General features: G+C 35.0%; 1 protein-coding gene across 1 annotated transcript in view; it reads right to left on the reverse strand.

Moving 5' to 3' along the window:
- SH3BGRL (SH3 domain binding glutamate rich protein like) overlaps positions 1–17050 on the reverse strand; it is a 70822-nt gene extending 53772 nt beyond the window's left edge. Inside the window, exon 1 of the mRNA XM_032474371.1 lies at positions 16785–17050. Within this exon, the coding sequence (XP_032330262.1) occupies positions 16785–16829 (45 nt within the window). The 5' untranslated portion in view covers positions 16830–17050. The remainder of the gene's footprint in view (positions 1–16784) is intronic.
- Between the last annotated feature and the right edge of the window lie 309 nt (positions 17051–17359).

Genomic DNA, 17359 nt, shown 5'->3' on the forward strand with positions numbered 1-17359 from the left:
GTTATCTGACAATGGAACAATCTATTTGAAGGATTACTAGAAGTATCAATGGAAAAGGTCAATATTTAAAAGGCTGTTAAAAATATGTTTGCAGTCAATAAATTATTGGACAGATTGGGCTACAGGTCCAGTTCACCTAAAAGACTGTATGGGTCTCGAATTAGATTTTGCCAAAAGATACAATTCCTTCCACATAAAATCTTACACTAATGTTACTTATTTTGTTAACATAGCAACATCATTAAGAAAAGAAATTTATCAACAATCATTTACTGAACATCTCTTATGGGCTAGGAATTGAAGACATATATGATATAGGCCCTATCCTCAGAGAGTTTAATGGCTTGATCAGAATGTAGCTGACAATATGATGAACATCCCTCATGAAACATATAGGCAATGAGTACTAAAGGAGTTTAGAGGTAGAGAGAACTGCCTTACTTTAAGTAGCCAAGAGAGACTTCATTAGTGAGGAAGGGTAAAGATGGATAAGACCAAGGGCTATAAAATAGGAGGAGAAGTATAACTTAGGTGGAGGAAACACTGGGAGCAAAGGCACAGAGGTGAGGCTATACCTGGCACATGTAGAAGTAGTAAGCCCAGATGTCTGGACCAAATAGTGCCTCTAGCTCAGTGCTTTCCACTGATGACATACAAATGGATTTTTAGTACATGATTAAAGATGTTCATTTAACTGTATGTGTTTATGTTTATGCTAATGTGTAATAGACAAAACAGGTAATTAGCACATCAAATCCATGATTTCACAGATACTATTGCTTGGGATAAATCAAGTGCTTTATTCATGCATGCATTCCTTCATATATCCACTAATGCCATAATCATGTATTCACTGTATAGTTCTGGGGACTTGGCACTGTGCTACAGCTTGAGAACATAACAGAGACGCACAAAACAAAGACCCTGAGCCCAGGGAGTTCACAGTCTAGTGGGAAAGACTGATATAAACAGAAAATTATAATACAATATGCATTGATATAAAAATATGTACAAGGTGTTACTAGATTATAAAAAGACACCTAACCTAGCTTTAGGGTGTTTCCTGGAGAAGATTAAAGTTTATTTAGGAAGCTTAATATGGGGATCCTGAGTGGAATGCATTGCAGAGGGACAGGCAATGAAGAAAATGGTTGATTTTTCTCTCAATATAAGGTAAAATATCAACTTAATTCAACTGGGATTTATCCTGTAGTTCTCAGAAATATACAGTTATCAAATTGATGAGATTCCTAAGCCATGCCCCCCTATTTATGAAGATTAACATTATCAACATAAACTCATTCATTGTGGGGAAAAAAAACACTTCACAGGAACAAAAGTTCAGTTAATGTTTATAAATACGTAGGTCGCACCAAAGAATATCCAAAAGAACATTGGGCTGAATGCTGGTGATTAAAAATGTGGCAAAGGCCTAATTTTAAAAGGAAATTTCATTTTTCTAGAAGAATTAATTTACTGCCAACTTAGGTTAAGGTACAGCATTTTTCTTTCAGAGGCCTTGGCTTTATTTACAATATATTGGTAGTGACCCAAATTTTGATTAACTGTCTAACTAGGATCATTGTTTTCCCTTAGCCTTAATTATGTAAAATTAATAGAACTGGTATTGTGGTGGCCTGAACTTACTTCAGTCTTGAAAGGCTTGAAAAAAGGCGTGGGTATTGAATGAAATATAGTCTCTATTTGTACAGGGCTTTAATGAGGAAGCCAGCTTTACTTAGCTCTACATATCACTCATCAGGTCATTATCTGATCCATTATCTTCTTTAGAAAAGAGAGACGTTGACTCAGTTTTAAACAGCAATCTCCAAGGAGCTATAACACCCCCTCATGGTTTCTGCAACAATTTTGTAAAAAAACAAAAAAATCTATATTCCCAGTTCCCTCCAGAGTTGAGGAAAAAGAAAGGGAAAAAACTGATGAGGAAAAAAAGAGTGAACAAAGGATGGTTAGTGGTCCTTTTATTACACTATGTCAAAAAGTGGAGTTTAAGACAACTGCAGTGGAATTATAAGGGAGGCACAAAAATAAGCCTTTTTTTGTATAAAATTAAGTTAGTAAATACACATCAACTTAATTTCACAGATTATGATCTGAAAAAATGCATTTTAATATCTATTCTTGATTCATTCTCAGTCTTGCTTCCAACTATTGGGTTAAGACATAACCTGTGACTCAGGTTGTCTTTCTGACTCAATTAGTACTTTAAAGATCTCATATTTGGTGTATATACAGTAGGATTTCACAAAATTTGTTTATAATTTAGGAAGGTCTTGAGACTGGAACCTATTGCAAATTTGCCTGAAATCATTGAAAAATATCCAAAGAGAGTAGATGTTTAATATTTTAGAAATAAGTATAAGAGTTACTAATAGATTCAGAAGAAATAGATGGCAAGGAGGAAATATCCAAAAAGAGAGATTATTGATGAAAAGAATATGATCATTTTCATTAGCATAAGATTCTTTTTCTAGAACACGATAATACATTTACAAAAGTTTTTACATGTGACAATTCTAATTTGGAAATATGAATGTCACAAGCAGCGTGATTAGCTTATTTTCTAGAGTTGAAGGTCCTATATAATCTTTTCTTAGTACCTTTCTCCTAGCTTAACGTATAACTTCTCTGGGACACAACTTTGTTATTAAATGTCACGTTCAACTAATTGTAAATCACTGTGCATTGTTGCAAAGGCATAGAAAAGAACCAGAGAGAGGAGAGAGGAAGGGAGGATACGGGGGGAAGAGAGAGACCAAACCTAAGAGTCTACAATATTGTTCCCTAAAAGAAGAGTTCATTTTCAATGAAAAGGAATGAGGTAAAACTCTCCCCTGTGCAGTATTAGGATTTCAACAGAAAACAAGGAGTTAAGGTTCTCTTGAAGCCTAATCCTGGACTGCTAAAAACAAAACGTAAAATTCGAATTTATAAAAGAAAAATAGAAAGGCAGTTCTGTGCCAAGAGTTTTAACAAAATATTTCAGGGTGCTAGAGAAAAATAATTTTCTTTCAGAGATCATCACATTGCTATTCATCACATTTTTAAAAATCTAACATTCGTGGGAAGTGGGGATAAGGTCATTTCTTCTATTTCACAGAGAGAGAGAATAAAGCATATAGATTAAGCACTATCTTAAGGCCTTTATTCCCTGATCCAGGGTTCCCTTGTTGGTTAGTACACTAATGATGGGAAGGATTTCAAACAAATTACTATTAAACAACATTAAAAAGTCACAGCCTTCAGTTCGGAGTTCTGAAACAGCTGTGTTTTCTCTATAACAGCAAGTAGTATAATTAATAATTTTATAACAAAATATTTTTCTTGAAATTGAACTTTTTAAAGGCACTACATTAGGTCTTACATTAGCCATGCTATATGATTTTCTTCATTAATAATACCATCAACTATTATGAATGAACAATGCCCAGTACTTCAGCTTTAGCGAATTTTTGATTTTAAAATGTTTAAAATGCTGATTTTGAGATTAGTATAAATTCAACAAATCATAAGTCTCACAAAATAACCAATATATAGAATATTCTCTTATGGCATGATCTTAAAGTGTACTGATCTACAGGCATGAACAATGCCCAGAATGCTTCCTAAAAAAGAAGAGGGACAGAAGAAAAGAGAAAAAAGAAATCATCAGACCTACTTTAAGCTTTCCAAAACAAAATAGGTTGTAAGCTCTCTCAGGACAAAGACTTTGTCCCCCACAGAGTTGACTATTTTATCATCAGGTATTTAGGAAATATGTGTTGAATTGATAACTAGTGGATCTCTATGTACTGTACAGTGCTTTAATTCCTTTACTTCCATGGTTTCAAGAATCTGATCTTTTCTCTTCACTACACAAAAACAGGCAAACTATATCCTTCATTGGTCACCCAGATTTCCACAATCTTAGTCCTAGAGTCTAGGACAACAAGGAATAAAAAGTAGTACTGCAGCATATTATCAAGGGAGGTTGTATATTTCCTTCTTTGGAGAGTTTACTAAGAGAAAATTGATTATTATCTTTCTGGGACAGTTCACTGGCAGTCTTGACGTGTATGGACTGGATGACCTCCTAAGATCCCTTCTCCCTAGATGTTTTTCGTATTTTATTTTCAGCATGTTTCATGCTGATAAAAAGAAAAAGACCAAAAGCAATTTTTTTTTTTACAATGAAAAAGGGACTTCCAGTGTTATAGTCTAGGTTTCTTAATAACAAAATAACAAATTCAATAGATTAATTTTTACCATGACCTTTTTATCTAGATATAGTTGTTTTAGTCCACTAAAGCACTGTTATAAAAATGTGAAAGCCCTAATGCTATTTTAAGAACAATAATGCCCAAGTGGATATCGGTGCTTATTAATTCTTGGTAATGTGGCAACCATTTTTGACAGGGTTCAAATGTTTGTGGTGGGGAGAATTAGAAATATGTTGGGAGGAAGAAGTAGGAGTTAAATTATATTTATTTATCCAATGATTTGGTGGAAACATAAGAAGAAGTTTGATTATCTCAGCATTTAGTTCCTTTGCCATATGCATGACCAAAGGCAAACACTGAATAACCTCTACACTTGAAAGTCTGGCTCAGGAGATAATCTTTATCAAATTTAAAGGAGCAGTGACATGAACTAAAGCTAAAGTAAATGAAGCACATTGATATCCAGAACCCTGAAACAAACATTAAGCCATACTCTTGAGATGCCTATAATCCTTATAAAAGGAGGAAAGAGCCAGGGAGAACAGGAAGGGAGAGACAAACAGAAGATGGTTAGGGTGTTATAAATAAGAGTTAATAAATACACCTCAGATTTTTGTAAAGCATAATTGTTTATACAAAAGTCAAGGCCAAGGTGGTCCCAAGATTTAGGGATTATAGAGAAGTCTAAAAAGCATGTTTCAGAGATTTAAAAGGGGGCTTAGCGTGCTTTGTTCCAGAATTCCAAGGTAACTGATAGAACTGGTTTGGCAATGATATCACAGATCTTTAACTTGTCATCACTGCTACATTTGGCTTTAATCAGAACCATATAATGATCATGCTTGTGAAAAATGTTCAAATATAAGAAGAAAGTGCAAATTGTGCCTATGATCTCCTTCTCACACTTTTCTAAAGTAAAATGGCAGGAAAACTGAGTAAAGTTTGAACTAATAAACTATTGTTTTCAGAATAGTTACTCAAGGAGATCTTTTGTTAGGGTGACTGGAAGGGGTAGACAAAGTAGTTTAGGACATTTGTTTGGAGGCAGAATGTTGATTCCTGTGAAACAGCATATCAGATTTCATGCTAGAAGTCCCTGAAGTATTTCTGCCTTTGATCTCCTCATGTACAACTCCTTATTTGCAGACCCTGAAATTATCACCATAATTTCTTCCTTTTTATGGTTCAGGGAAGAGGCTGAGGAATCTTTATTCCTGGCTCTTTTTTTGCCCTTCAGGACCTGGCTCCAGAGTCCAGCCCAGTGGATGGCAATAAATATTTTCCGAATGAATTAATAAATTTGGGATGAAAGGAAAAAAACCTTAAGACAGCCTATAGATTCAGCATGACCAGGGCCTGCCTACATAATTTATTCAAATTATCTACCTCATGTAAGGCTCTGCACCAGAGCACCTCTGTCAAGTGTTTATATGGTATGCATGTATGCATACATTATTAAGTTTGCTCAATGTTTTCACTTGGCCTTAATATCTATTCTTTTACGTACAGAAATCTACCTTATATGACCTTAAAACAATTACTATGGTAGAGGCAATTTCTATAACTTGAGAAAATGTTTAGAAAATAAAAGTTTAATGCTATTATAAACAACATGTGTTCTCTTATCACATGCTTTTACATATAATAAGGGCTCATTATTAACCAAAAAAATGAAAATTGCTATACATTTTTATTACAACAAAATAGGTAAATTAATGTCCACCATTTCAACTTCAAATATTTTTAATATGTCTTATAAAGACATCAAATGATGATCCTTTTAGCAAATGCGCATATAGAATTAGGTTGTAATTATCTCACCCATTGGGAGACTGTCTGACTACTTTTCCTTATAACTGTCTATTGGAACAATCCATGTTTTGACAACCCAAGTATTTATGTTTTGCACTTTTCTTCCCCCAGAATCTCTTAACATGAGCTATTGTACAATATAGTACCTAACTGTTGTACCTATACCCCCCTTTATAGATGTTCTCTATATATTCCAAGCAATAAGATGTTTATGCACAGTTTCAGTAACCTGAGAGCACAATTCTAATACTTCTCTATCCAGCCACATTAGGCAGTGAAAAAATAAAATTCATCTCTGTAAATGAGTGATTTTCAAAAAGTAATTAGATTTACAATAGCCAAGACATGGAAACAAACTAAATGTCCATCAACAGATGACTGGATAAAGAAGGTGTGGTATATACATACACACACAATGGAATACTACTCAGCCATAAAAAATAAAAATACTGCCATTTGCAGCAACATGAATGGACCTGGAGAATGTCATTCTAAGTAAAGTAAGCCAGAAAGAGGAAAAAAAATACTGTATGATATCACTTATATGTGGAATCTAAAAAAATAAAAATAAAAAAGGACAAACGAACTTATTTACAAAACAGAAACAGACTCACAGACATAGAAAATAAACTTAAGGTTACCAGGGTTAGAGGGAAGGGGGTGGGAAGGGATAAACTGGGAGTTCAAGATTTGCAGTTATTAATAATGTACATAAAATAGGTAAACAAGTTTATACTATATAGCACAGAGAACTATATTCAATATTTTGTAGTAACTTATGGTGAAAAATAATATGAAAAAAATATATGTATGTTCATGGAAAACTGAATCATTATGCTGTACACCAGAAATTGATACAACATTGTAAACTGACCATACTTCAATAAATATATATATATATATATATACACACACACATACACACACACACACACACACACACACACGTACACACATACAAAAAAGCAATTAGATATTGACTGAGTAAATCTACGTGGGTATCCAGATATAAATTATGTAGATAATATTGTGTTAGATGCTTTGTGTTTCAAAGCATCACATGGTACATCACTTTTCATGAAATCTATAGTCACTGACTTTTGAAAGTACATACATACTGTGTGGCTGGTGGGACCTCCCCCAAATCGTCCCTGACATTTGGGCAGTGTAAGGATCTCCTGGGATGTAGTATTTTAATTCTAAGGTCAACTTTTTCATAGAGTCAGACTAAGTGAGATATACATACTCCTCTCTTAAGCCTCCCATGTAGAGCCTGATCATAAGCATACAATTAAAGGGATACAAACACATACCAAATTAAAATCATTTTTCAATTTCAACTTCAAAGTGAACTTGTAAATCTTAATGCAACTGGACAATAAGTAAATGTTTATTCACACTTTCCTCATATTTTTTTGTATTTGTCTTTCAACAACCTCATTTTTAAAAATCATATAAATTCCAAATCTGGTATAGAATTGGCTTTATTCTGGATCTTGTCATCCTTCATACTTAGTCCCTTTAAAACTCACCAGGTGTTTGTCTTGTCATCTGGCCAACTCTCTATATTACCACCACTACCCTTGAATGTCCTCTCAACATTGCTCAGAAGATTTAAATTTAAGACTTTTATGCCTAAATGTCTTAACTAGAAACTCACTGAAAAAACTTCACCCCAACCACTGCCTTTTTGAGTTCAAAATATTTAGTTGATGCACCAAACCAATTATGTTTAAGTTTCTGAAACTGTTAGATCATATTCCACAATTTTTAGTAATGGATTTCCATTAACAATACTTGCAGTTTTCTTCCATAATACTCTGAATTTATGTCATTTATATTCCGCTTGTGAGGGTGATGAGAAGCAAAGAAAAGTTTAGCGACCTACTCAAATCACACAGGCAGCAGGCAATAACACATACTTCACCTTAAAGCCTCATGTGTCTTATCTACTTTTAGTTAGAATGCCTTACACAAGGTAATTTTCTTATACTGGGATAAAGGTACATGTTCTTCATTCTAACTAATCGTATATACTAAGCTATTATGACTTTAATTTTCTGCTCTAAAGAATTCTAAGATCTCTACATGGGAAGTTTTCTACATGATGTAACAAGCCACTAGAATTATTCTTGGTACTGCTATAGACCAATTAATTAAGAAGTACTTTTCATGACTTTCAAGCTCAGAAGAAAAGCAATTTTACAATTACTTATAAATTAATTTTAGAGCCTCATTCGTACTGGGTAATAAATAAAAATCAGTAGGCAGAAAAGCATAAGGGTTAAGACTATGGGCTCTGGAATCAGACCACCTGAGGGGTGCTTTGCTAGCTCTCTGACATTGCTAGCTCTCTCAGCCTGTTTCCTCTTCTTTAAAATGAGCATAATAATTGGGGGTTAAGAGATACAAATTACTATGTATAAAATAGATAAGCTACAAGGATATATTGTACAGCACAGGCAATATAGTCAATATTTTATATTAACTATAAACGGAGTATAATCTTTAAAAATTGTGAAGCACTATGTTGTAAACCTTAAATTTATATAATACTGTAAATCAACTATACCTCAATAAAAAGAAGGAAAAAAAGAAAGAAAAATGGACATAATAAGAGTACTAACTTCATTGAGTTGTTACAAGAAGTAAATGATGCATCTAAAGTTCTTAACACTTTGTCTGGCACATTTTAAGTGCTCAATGAATGACAGCTTTTATTATTATTAACTAAAGCTGACAAATTATTTGCATGAGAAACTAAAATGAGATGATTTATCACATTTTTAACATGTTAAGTACTTCTCTATGCTCATCTTCCTTCTAAATCAACTTTGAAATATCACATTGGATAGAATGGTTTCTGATATACAGCTACTATTAAATATATATTTACTGTTATAATTTCAGTGTTGAGAAATATGCTGCACTTATGGTGAAATAATAGGCTGAGTGGTGGTGAAACAAACAGAAAATTTTTTCATGTTGTAACTGTTAACTGAGATGAATATTCTCTGATGTTTAAAAGGTGAAGTTCTTTTTGTCTTGACTCACTGCTGGAAATCCCCTAAGCTTTAAAAGTGTTTGGCTACACTCCAACTCTGTGATAGGGTCTCATTTCCAAACAAGACTAAGCCAAAGGGACAGAACTCATAAAGACTAGAGTCCAGGACCAGAGTTCAAGTCATAGAAGTTCTGCCTTCTAGATGAACTGAGATATACAGAATCAGAAAAAGCCACCTTTTAATTATGTTGGTCTATAGCCACGCATAGACACTTTTCAGGGAAGAGAACTAAAGTCATAAAAGTTCAATATGTCACAAATGGTATTTAAAAATGTGCCCTTGGCTATGCAACTTTATTTTTTTAACATTTTTATTGATTTATAATCATTTTACAATGTTGTGTCAAATTCCAGTGTTCAGCACAATTTTTCAGTCATACATGGACATATACATACTCATTGTCACGTTTTTTTCTCTGTGAGCTACCATAACATTTTGTGTATATTTCCCTGGGCGGAGGGTGGGAAGGGATAGACAGGGATTTCAAAATTGTAGAATAGATAAACAAGATTATGCTGTATAGGCAACTTTATTTTAAGAAAGAACTAAATTGTATATGAAAATGTTGCTACTAACCTCTCTATCTCCCCCACTCCCATCTAACTCTCACATGCAGATTATGGATGAAGACATATTTGCCTGGTTAGGCATCATCCAGTCTTTTTCCTTCTTTTCAGGCATCATCCAGTCTTAAATGGCAGTTATAGGCTCCCAATCACATGACAAGATTTTAATGTACTATTGACATAATTTCTGTTCAATACCTATACATTAAGAGGATGTGTAAATAACAGTGTTTAAGAGTGGGTTCTGGAGTCAGAACAACCTGGTTTCTAACCTGCGTTCTGCCATCTGTAGTTGTTTGATCTTGAGCAATGTACCTAATATTCTGGGACTTAGAGATATCTTCTCCGATTATATGAAATGGATCTAATACTAGTACTTACCTCAGTGTTATCATAGGATTCAACTAATTGAGATAAATTATGTAAATTGTACCTGACGTACACAATGCATAAATAAATGTTAGGCTCTAGTATTACTAGAGTCAAATCTTGAAAGGTAATTAAACAAAAATCCAGGAGCACTAGCAACTAATACTTTAAAATATACATTTTTTTCAATTTGTTGTGGTATTTTTAAACTTATATCTAATTATGGCCTGATGTTCTGAAACACTTGAAACAAACTAATAAAGCCAAAATGTGAGGAACTGAGCTAGAAACTAATCCCTTTTGCTTCAAATTCTTCTCTATTGGTTGGCCAAGTGTAAAAAGTCAGCTTTACACACATATTAATTAAATTAATTTAAAAATCATAAATGAGCTGCCCCTTCTCTCTAAATGTATGTTTGTTTAATCTTGGTCTGCATTGGAGGAAGTAATTAAGTGCTGGGTTTAAAAGGTTTCCTGGTGGGCTGCAAAGTAGAACTGAAGGCAAACAGATGGTCAGACAGTTATCAACAGATTCTCAATCTGTTTAATTTTATAAGTAATAAATGAAACACAACATTCACCCTTGATAATTCAATTAAAACAGAAAACATTTCTGTAAAAGATGTATGTTTGATTACACAGTATATATTTTAGAAAATAATTTAGAGATGAACTACAGAGAAGTAGAACATTCAACCTAATTGTGTCTGGGTGCTTCGATTTATTTTTTTTCCAACTCAACCCAGGAGGAGAATTGACCTTAAGGTTTATTGATCAAAACCCTTCCTCAGTAACTAGTCTTTGAGTTAGAGATGAATCCATTTTATCTTTTCCATCTACCAGACTATGAAACTTCTGCAATAGATTTTTTCCTACAACCATTCAACTTTTAAGTACCTTTTAAAATTCCAAAAATCATCATCATTGATAACTGTTTTCCCCAAGCTTCTGTAAATTGAGCCAAATTATGCCAAATGCTTTGCCATTGTTGCTGTGAGATTTAGGAAGTAAGTCACCAAATATATGGCACCAAACTGAAGGCACTGATCTTGGTTCCTGTATCTGTCATGTGAAAGTTGCCATTTTCAACTTTTCAGTGCATTCAAAAAGCATGTCCACACAGTCATTTCATGAATGGTTTCTAATTTTGCTCTTCTAAGTAATTAATGAATACCTTTACATAGCACTCAAACAAACTTGGCAGCTACAAAAAAGACCTCAGCATACATCAAATCTATGTTCAATTTACAAATAAAGAGACAGAGCAGCAAAATACTCTGTTACCCAAATGCAATTACTTGAGAATCATATAGTTGAAGAACAATGGTTTGTTGTTCTATATCCAAGTAAAGAATGAAGAAATGAAGAAAATACTGACTAGTGACTAATTTTTTGGCAATCATGAGTGTTCATTTTGTTCACTTGTTTTTATAACTTGTGTACAGAATAATCCCATAGAGGAAAATCACATACATTTCACTTATTACATGGACAGTCCAAGCTACAACTAGTTTATGTTTTAGCAGTCATTAAAGAGATGATTTTACCAAAGTCATTCCATAAATAAAACCCTCAGATATCTATCACAATCTATCTACCCCAGTCTTAAAATTTCTACACCAAGCTCACCTAAAATGCATAGAGACCATGAAATGGAGATTATTATGGATCTGAGGGGAAATGTATGGGAAGAAAACTCCCAAACCAGTGAAAATTCTCCAAGGTATCATCACTGTAGCAATCCTGATCAAAGGCCAGTTTTGATTTTTGTTAAAAGTTATTGAAATGAATTAAGTTTATTATAGGCTCTGTGCTTACTATTTCTCTCCCATTAAATGAAAATTTACAGAGCATTACTATCTCAAGAGAAAAAAAAATATAGTGTATACTACTGTGTTACAGTAGAACAAGACATTCTGAACAGGCAGAATTCACTTCCATTAAAAAAAAAAAACAGTATTAAGACCTGAATTTTCATACCTTAACCTATAAAAGACCAGTTCCAAATGTACGTCTTTTCTATTTCCCTGGCCTTGAGTGAATAGTCATTTAGCTCACTTACTGACATTCACCTTTAGACAACTATCCCTCCTCTACACTGGCTCCTCATTTTTCTACTCCTCTATATGTATATGCCTGAGCAATTTTTCCACTTACAGGACCAACTCCCTTCTATACCTCTCACCTCATGTTCATATTTATCTCCTCATGCCTCCTAGCTGTCATGCATCACTGGGCGGATTTATTTATTGGTGGTTAAACACAAGTCATTTGGATTTAAACAGCTTGTGTTGGATTCAAGTTCTGTGGCTTACGAGTTCTGTGACTTTGAGAAAGTTGTTTAACCTCTCTGAACCTCTATTTTCTTAACTTAAAAACAGAGATAATCACTTAGAATGACATTCTCCAGGAGCATCCATGTTGCTGCAAATGGCATTATGTTTTCGGCTTTTATGGCTGAGTACTATTCCATTGTATAAATATACCACTTCTTCTTTATCCAGTCACCTGTTGATGGACATTTAGGCTGTTTCCATGTTTTGGCTATTGTAAATAGTGCTGCTATGAACATTGGGGTGCAGGTGTCATCCTGAAGTAGATTTCCTTCTGGATACAAGCCCAGGAGTGGGATTCCTGGGTCATATGGTAAGTCTATTCCTAGTCTTTTGAGGAATCTCCACACTGCTTTCCATAGTGGCTGCACCAAACTGCATTCCCACCAGCAGTGTAGGAGGGTTCCCCTTTCTCCACAGCCTCTCCAGCATTTGTCATTTGTGGATTTTTGAATGACGGCCATTCTGACTGGTGTGAAGTGATAACTCATTGTAGTTTTGATTTGCATTTCTCTGATAATTAGTGATATTGAGCATTTTTTCATGTGCTTTTTGATCATTTGTATGTCTTCCTTGGAGAATTGCTTGTTTAGGTCTTCTGCCCATTTTTGGATTGGGTTGTTTATTTTTTTCTTATTGAGTCGTATGAGCTGCTTATATATTCTGGAGATCAAGCCTTTGTCGGTTTCACTTGCAAAAATTTTCTCCCATTCCATAGGTTTTCTTCTTGTTTTACTTCTGGTTTCCTTTGCTGTGCAGAAGCTTGTAAGTTTCATTAGGTCCCATTTGTTTATTCTTGCTTTTATTTCTTCTAGGAGAAGATTTTTGAAATGTATGTCAGATAATGTTTTGCCTATGTTTTCCTCTAGGCGGTTTATTGTATCTTGTCTTATGTTTAAGTCTTTAATCCATTTTGAGTTGATTTTGGTGTATGGTGTAAGGGAGTGTTCTAGCTTCATTGTTTTACATGCTGCTGTCCAGTTTTCCCAACACCATTTGCTGAAGAGACTGTCTGTATTCCATTGTATATTCTTGCCTCCTTTGTCGAAGATGAGTTGACCAAAAGTTTGTGGGTTCATTTCTGGGCTCTCTATTCTGTTCCATTGTCTATATGTCTGTTTTGGTACCAATACCACGCTGTCTTGATGACTGTAGCTCTATAGTATTGTCTGAAGTCTGGGAGAGTTATTCCTCCAGCCTCTTTCTTTCTCTTCAGTAATGCTGGAGAGCTGTGGAGAAAGGGGAACCCTCCTACACGGGTGGTAGGAATGCAGTTTGGTGCAGCCACTATGGAAAACAGTGTGGAGATTCCTCAAAAGACTAGGAATAGACTTACCATATGACCCAGGAATCCCACTCCTGGGCTTGTATCCAGAAGGAAATCTACTTCAGGATGACACCTGCACCCCAATGTTCACAGCAGCACTATTTACAATAGCCAAAACATGGAAACAGCCTAAATGTCCATCAACAGGTGACTGGATAAAGAAGAAGTGGTATATTTATACAATGGAATAGTACTCAGCCATAAAAACCGACAACATAATGCCATTTGCAGCAACATGGATGCTCCTGGAGAATGTCATTCTAAGTGAAGTAAGCCAGGAAGAGAAAGAAAAATACCATATGAGATCGCTCATATGTGGAATCTAAAAAACAAAAACAAAAACAAACAAACAAACAAAAACAAAGCATAAATACAGGACAGAAATAGACTCACAGACAGAGAATACAGACTTGTGGTTACCAGGGGGGTGGAGGGTGGGAAGGGATAGACTGGGATTTCAAAATTGTAGAATAGATAAACAAGATTACACTGTATAGCACAGGGAAACATACACAAAATGTTATGATAACTCACAGAGAAAAAAATGTGCCAATGAGTGTGTATATGTCCATGAATGACTGAAAAATTGTGCTGAACACTGGAATTTGACACAACATTGTAAAATGATTATAAATCAATAAAAAATGTTAAAAAAAAACAGAGATAATCATAGCATGTAATTCATAGGACTAGAAACTGTCAAGAAAAAATTGAGATAGTACCTGACACACTTAAGTGTTCCTTCTAACTGTCATTACTGTGGTTATTATCAAGAAATCCACTGTGAAAATCAACATACTTGCTTTCATTTCTCAACTTTTAAGAAACAAGTGTTCTATATTGGGGAAGAGTTGAATACAAATTTGAAAACTTTGTTTTTTTAATCAAGCTTTGAAGGAAAGGGAATCTTGAGATAAGGTCAGAATAAGTTGCAATCATCATAGATCCTCCCTTGCCTGATAAAGCATCAAATATTGGTTATTTTTATGATAATCATTAGGAGGAGTAAGAAAACAGTCAAAGATTACCAATCCCAAACCAAAAGCTTTCTTTTAAATGTTCTTTAGAAAACTATACTTAGTCACTTACAGGAGCATCTCACTTTGTATAATTGTTGGGTTCCTGTTAGGATATTGGCCCCCAAATTTCTGAAGCATATATTAAAAACAACATAAAAGCAATCTTAAAGGAAAACCCTTTCTTTGTATTGCAAACTGAAGAGTCCCCATTTATGTTATAAAGGTGTTTTTCTGAAGTATACCCACTTTATACTGTTTTGATATCATTTAAAAGTACTGTAAGATTATAATAAAATAAGAATTTATTTTGGAAATATGCAGTAGAATTCTGACAACAGGTTCATAAGAACTATAACTGATGCAACAACAGGCAAATCTCTAATTATCCACAGGAAAAAATAAACATAATAGCATAAATATTTCTTATTTGCATAGTTTTCAACAGTGGAATCTAATAATGGACATAATAAGAGAGAATAGTCATTTTTAAGGCTCTAAGAAATTTAAGTCAACAAAGAGTTAGAGTTATTCTTACTTGAATAGAAATTCTGAAAGGAGCCTCTTTTTGAATCTTCTTTTAAGGGAGAGTAGAAGAGCAAGAAAGCCAAGAATAAATAGCAGTACTGAAACTGTGTATCGCCCAAACTGAAATCTTGAAATTAACTTCCTGTGTTCAATCTAATTAGAAGTTTAACTAAATGTATCAAGCTGATCTTTTAAATTTTACAAATATTGCATTGGACTTGAGACTCTGAGCAGCTCGAATATTACTTTGAAATATCATAATTAATATATATGGAAGATAATAAGGCAAGAAGCTTATAAAGTGAGGTTCAAAGACAATATAAAAAGTTTTCTTTTTTCCAACTGAAATTTGCTCCAAAAATGTAAGTTTAAGTATTCTATTTCAAAACTATCTAAACACACCCACACATGGTAGCCACAGAAGACAAGTTCAAGGTTCAAGGTTTTTATGATTTCACATAAATTTCAGTTCTATTCCAAACCCTCTTAGGGGATAAATAAACAAAACAAAAACACACAGCAACAAGAACATGGAATAGCTGCTGCTCTAAAGCTCAGAAGAGGGAGGGGGGTTCCTACACGGTACATTCTGAGCCCACACATCTGATCTTGCCACTGGTGGCTTTTATCTTGGGTTGTGAAAAACAGAGACATTTCCATTTATCATGGATATACACTCAGCTTTCATCTCAGTTTAGCCTATTGCTCCCCACAGTTGTTTAAACTTGTTATTCTAAATTAAGAGCATGCGAATGAGGGGGGCATCCTATCACTGAAGAAGCAGTACTGGAGTTTGTCACTACACAAGAAGCCACCCACTTGTTAGTTCCCTTTCCAGTTCTCAATACACTTAAAGCAGTTAGGCACTGTTTGAAGTAAAATCTTTTGAAAGAAAATAAAAAGTCAAAATCAGGGATCATATGGAAGAAAAAAGAGGTCCCTTTTCACATTAAGTTTAAGAAAACCCCACAATTTTGCATCATTGTTCCCAAATTACCCTCCCATTCTTTCTAGTTCTAACCAACTGTTTACAGCCACCTCTACACACTGGCAAATAACTATTTGATAATAGGGATCTCACTCTCTGATACATAATCACAATGCCTCAGTAGGCCTCCACTCAATCATCATCAATAAGAGCATGTTTTACATCTTTAAGAGATGTGTACTCCTGCCCCTTGCTTCAGTACCTAGAGTACACATGGCAAATATCCCATGGAAAGCAACGTGTGATTTTACTTGACTTCTTCACCTACCCCTAAAGACCCTATAGCAGCACTATGTTCCATTTACCAGAACTCGGTCGCATTCTTTTTCCGTCAAAAAAGAAATGTGGCCCTAACGTCATAAGTCAACCAAAGCCAAACTCCATGGAAAAGTGAAATCGATGTAACAAAGGGAAGAAAGGGAGGAAGAGGGGGTTGGGTGGGAGATGCGTGTCTACCGAAGGAGAAGCTGCCAGACAAACTTCTGCAATTTAACCGTTCTGGGGCAGCAGGAGACTGACATGCAGGAAAACGATAAAGGTGGGCTCCCCACCCTCCTTACCGCCGTCGAGCCAGAGGAAGATGCAATATACACACGGATCACCATCCTGGGAACAGCGGCTGTAATTGTTTGAGTCCTGCAAAAGGCTGGAGAGCAGCTGCAGCACAGGCTGGAATCAAGCTAGGGGCCATACAGAGATTGGAAGAGAAGGGTGGGGGAAGGTGGAAGGGGAACTCGCCGGAGCCCCGCCTCCTCCCTCCGCTGCTTTCACTGGACTCTGAGGGCTGTAATCCCAGCCCCAAACCCCGGAAGGCACAGGCTCGTTTGCATCGTTTCTAATTTTTTTTAATTGGGAATCTCGAATAGCACCGCGAGATCTGTTGAAACATTTATTTTTGAACTATTCCTTCCCTGAGGAAAGGGAAAGGAGAAAGAAAAAGAAAGAGGGAGCATCGAATTAAATTAGATTACAACGAAGGACCTTTTCCCACGTAGACTAAAAGTTCTTTGTGTAACTTCCTGCTCAGAAATGTGTGCAAATAAGAAGACGTCTTCCTTGAAAGAGGAAGTCATATGTTGAATCTAGACGCTAGTAAGAAAGCCCAGGTTCTCAAAGCCTCGTGCATTTTAAGACT

Source organism: Camelus ferus, chromosome X, assembly GCF_009834535.1.
Source record: "Camelus ferus isolate YT-003-E chromosome X, BCGSAC_Cfer_1.0, whole genome shotgun sequence".
Lineage (NCBI taxonomy): Eukaryota > Metazoa > Chordata > Mammalia > Artiodactyla > Camelidae > Camelus > Camelus ferus.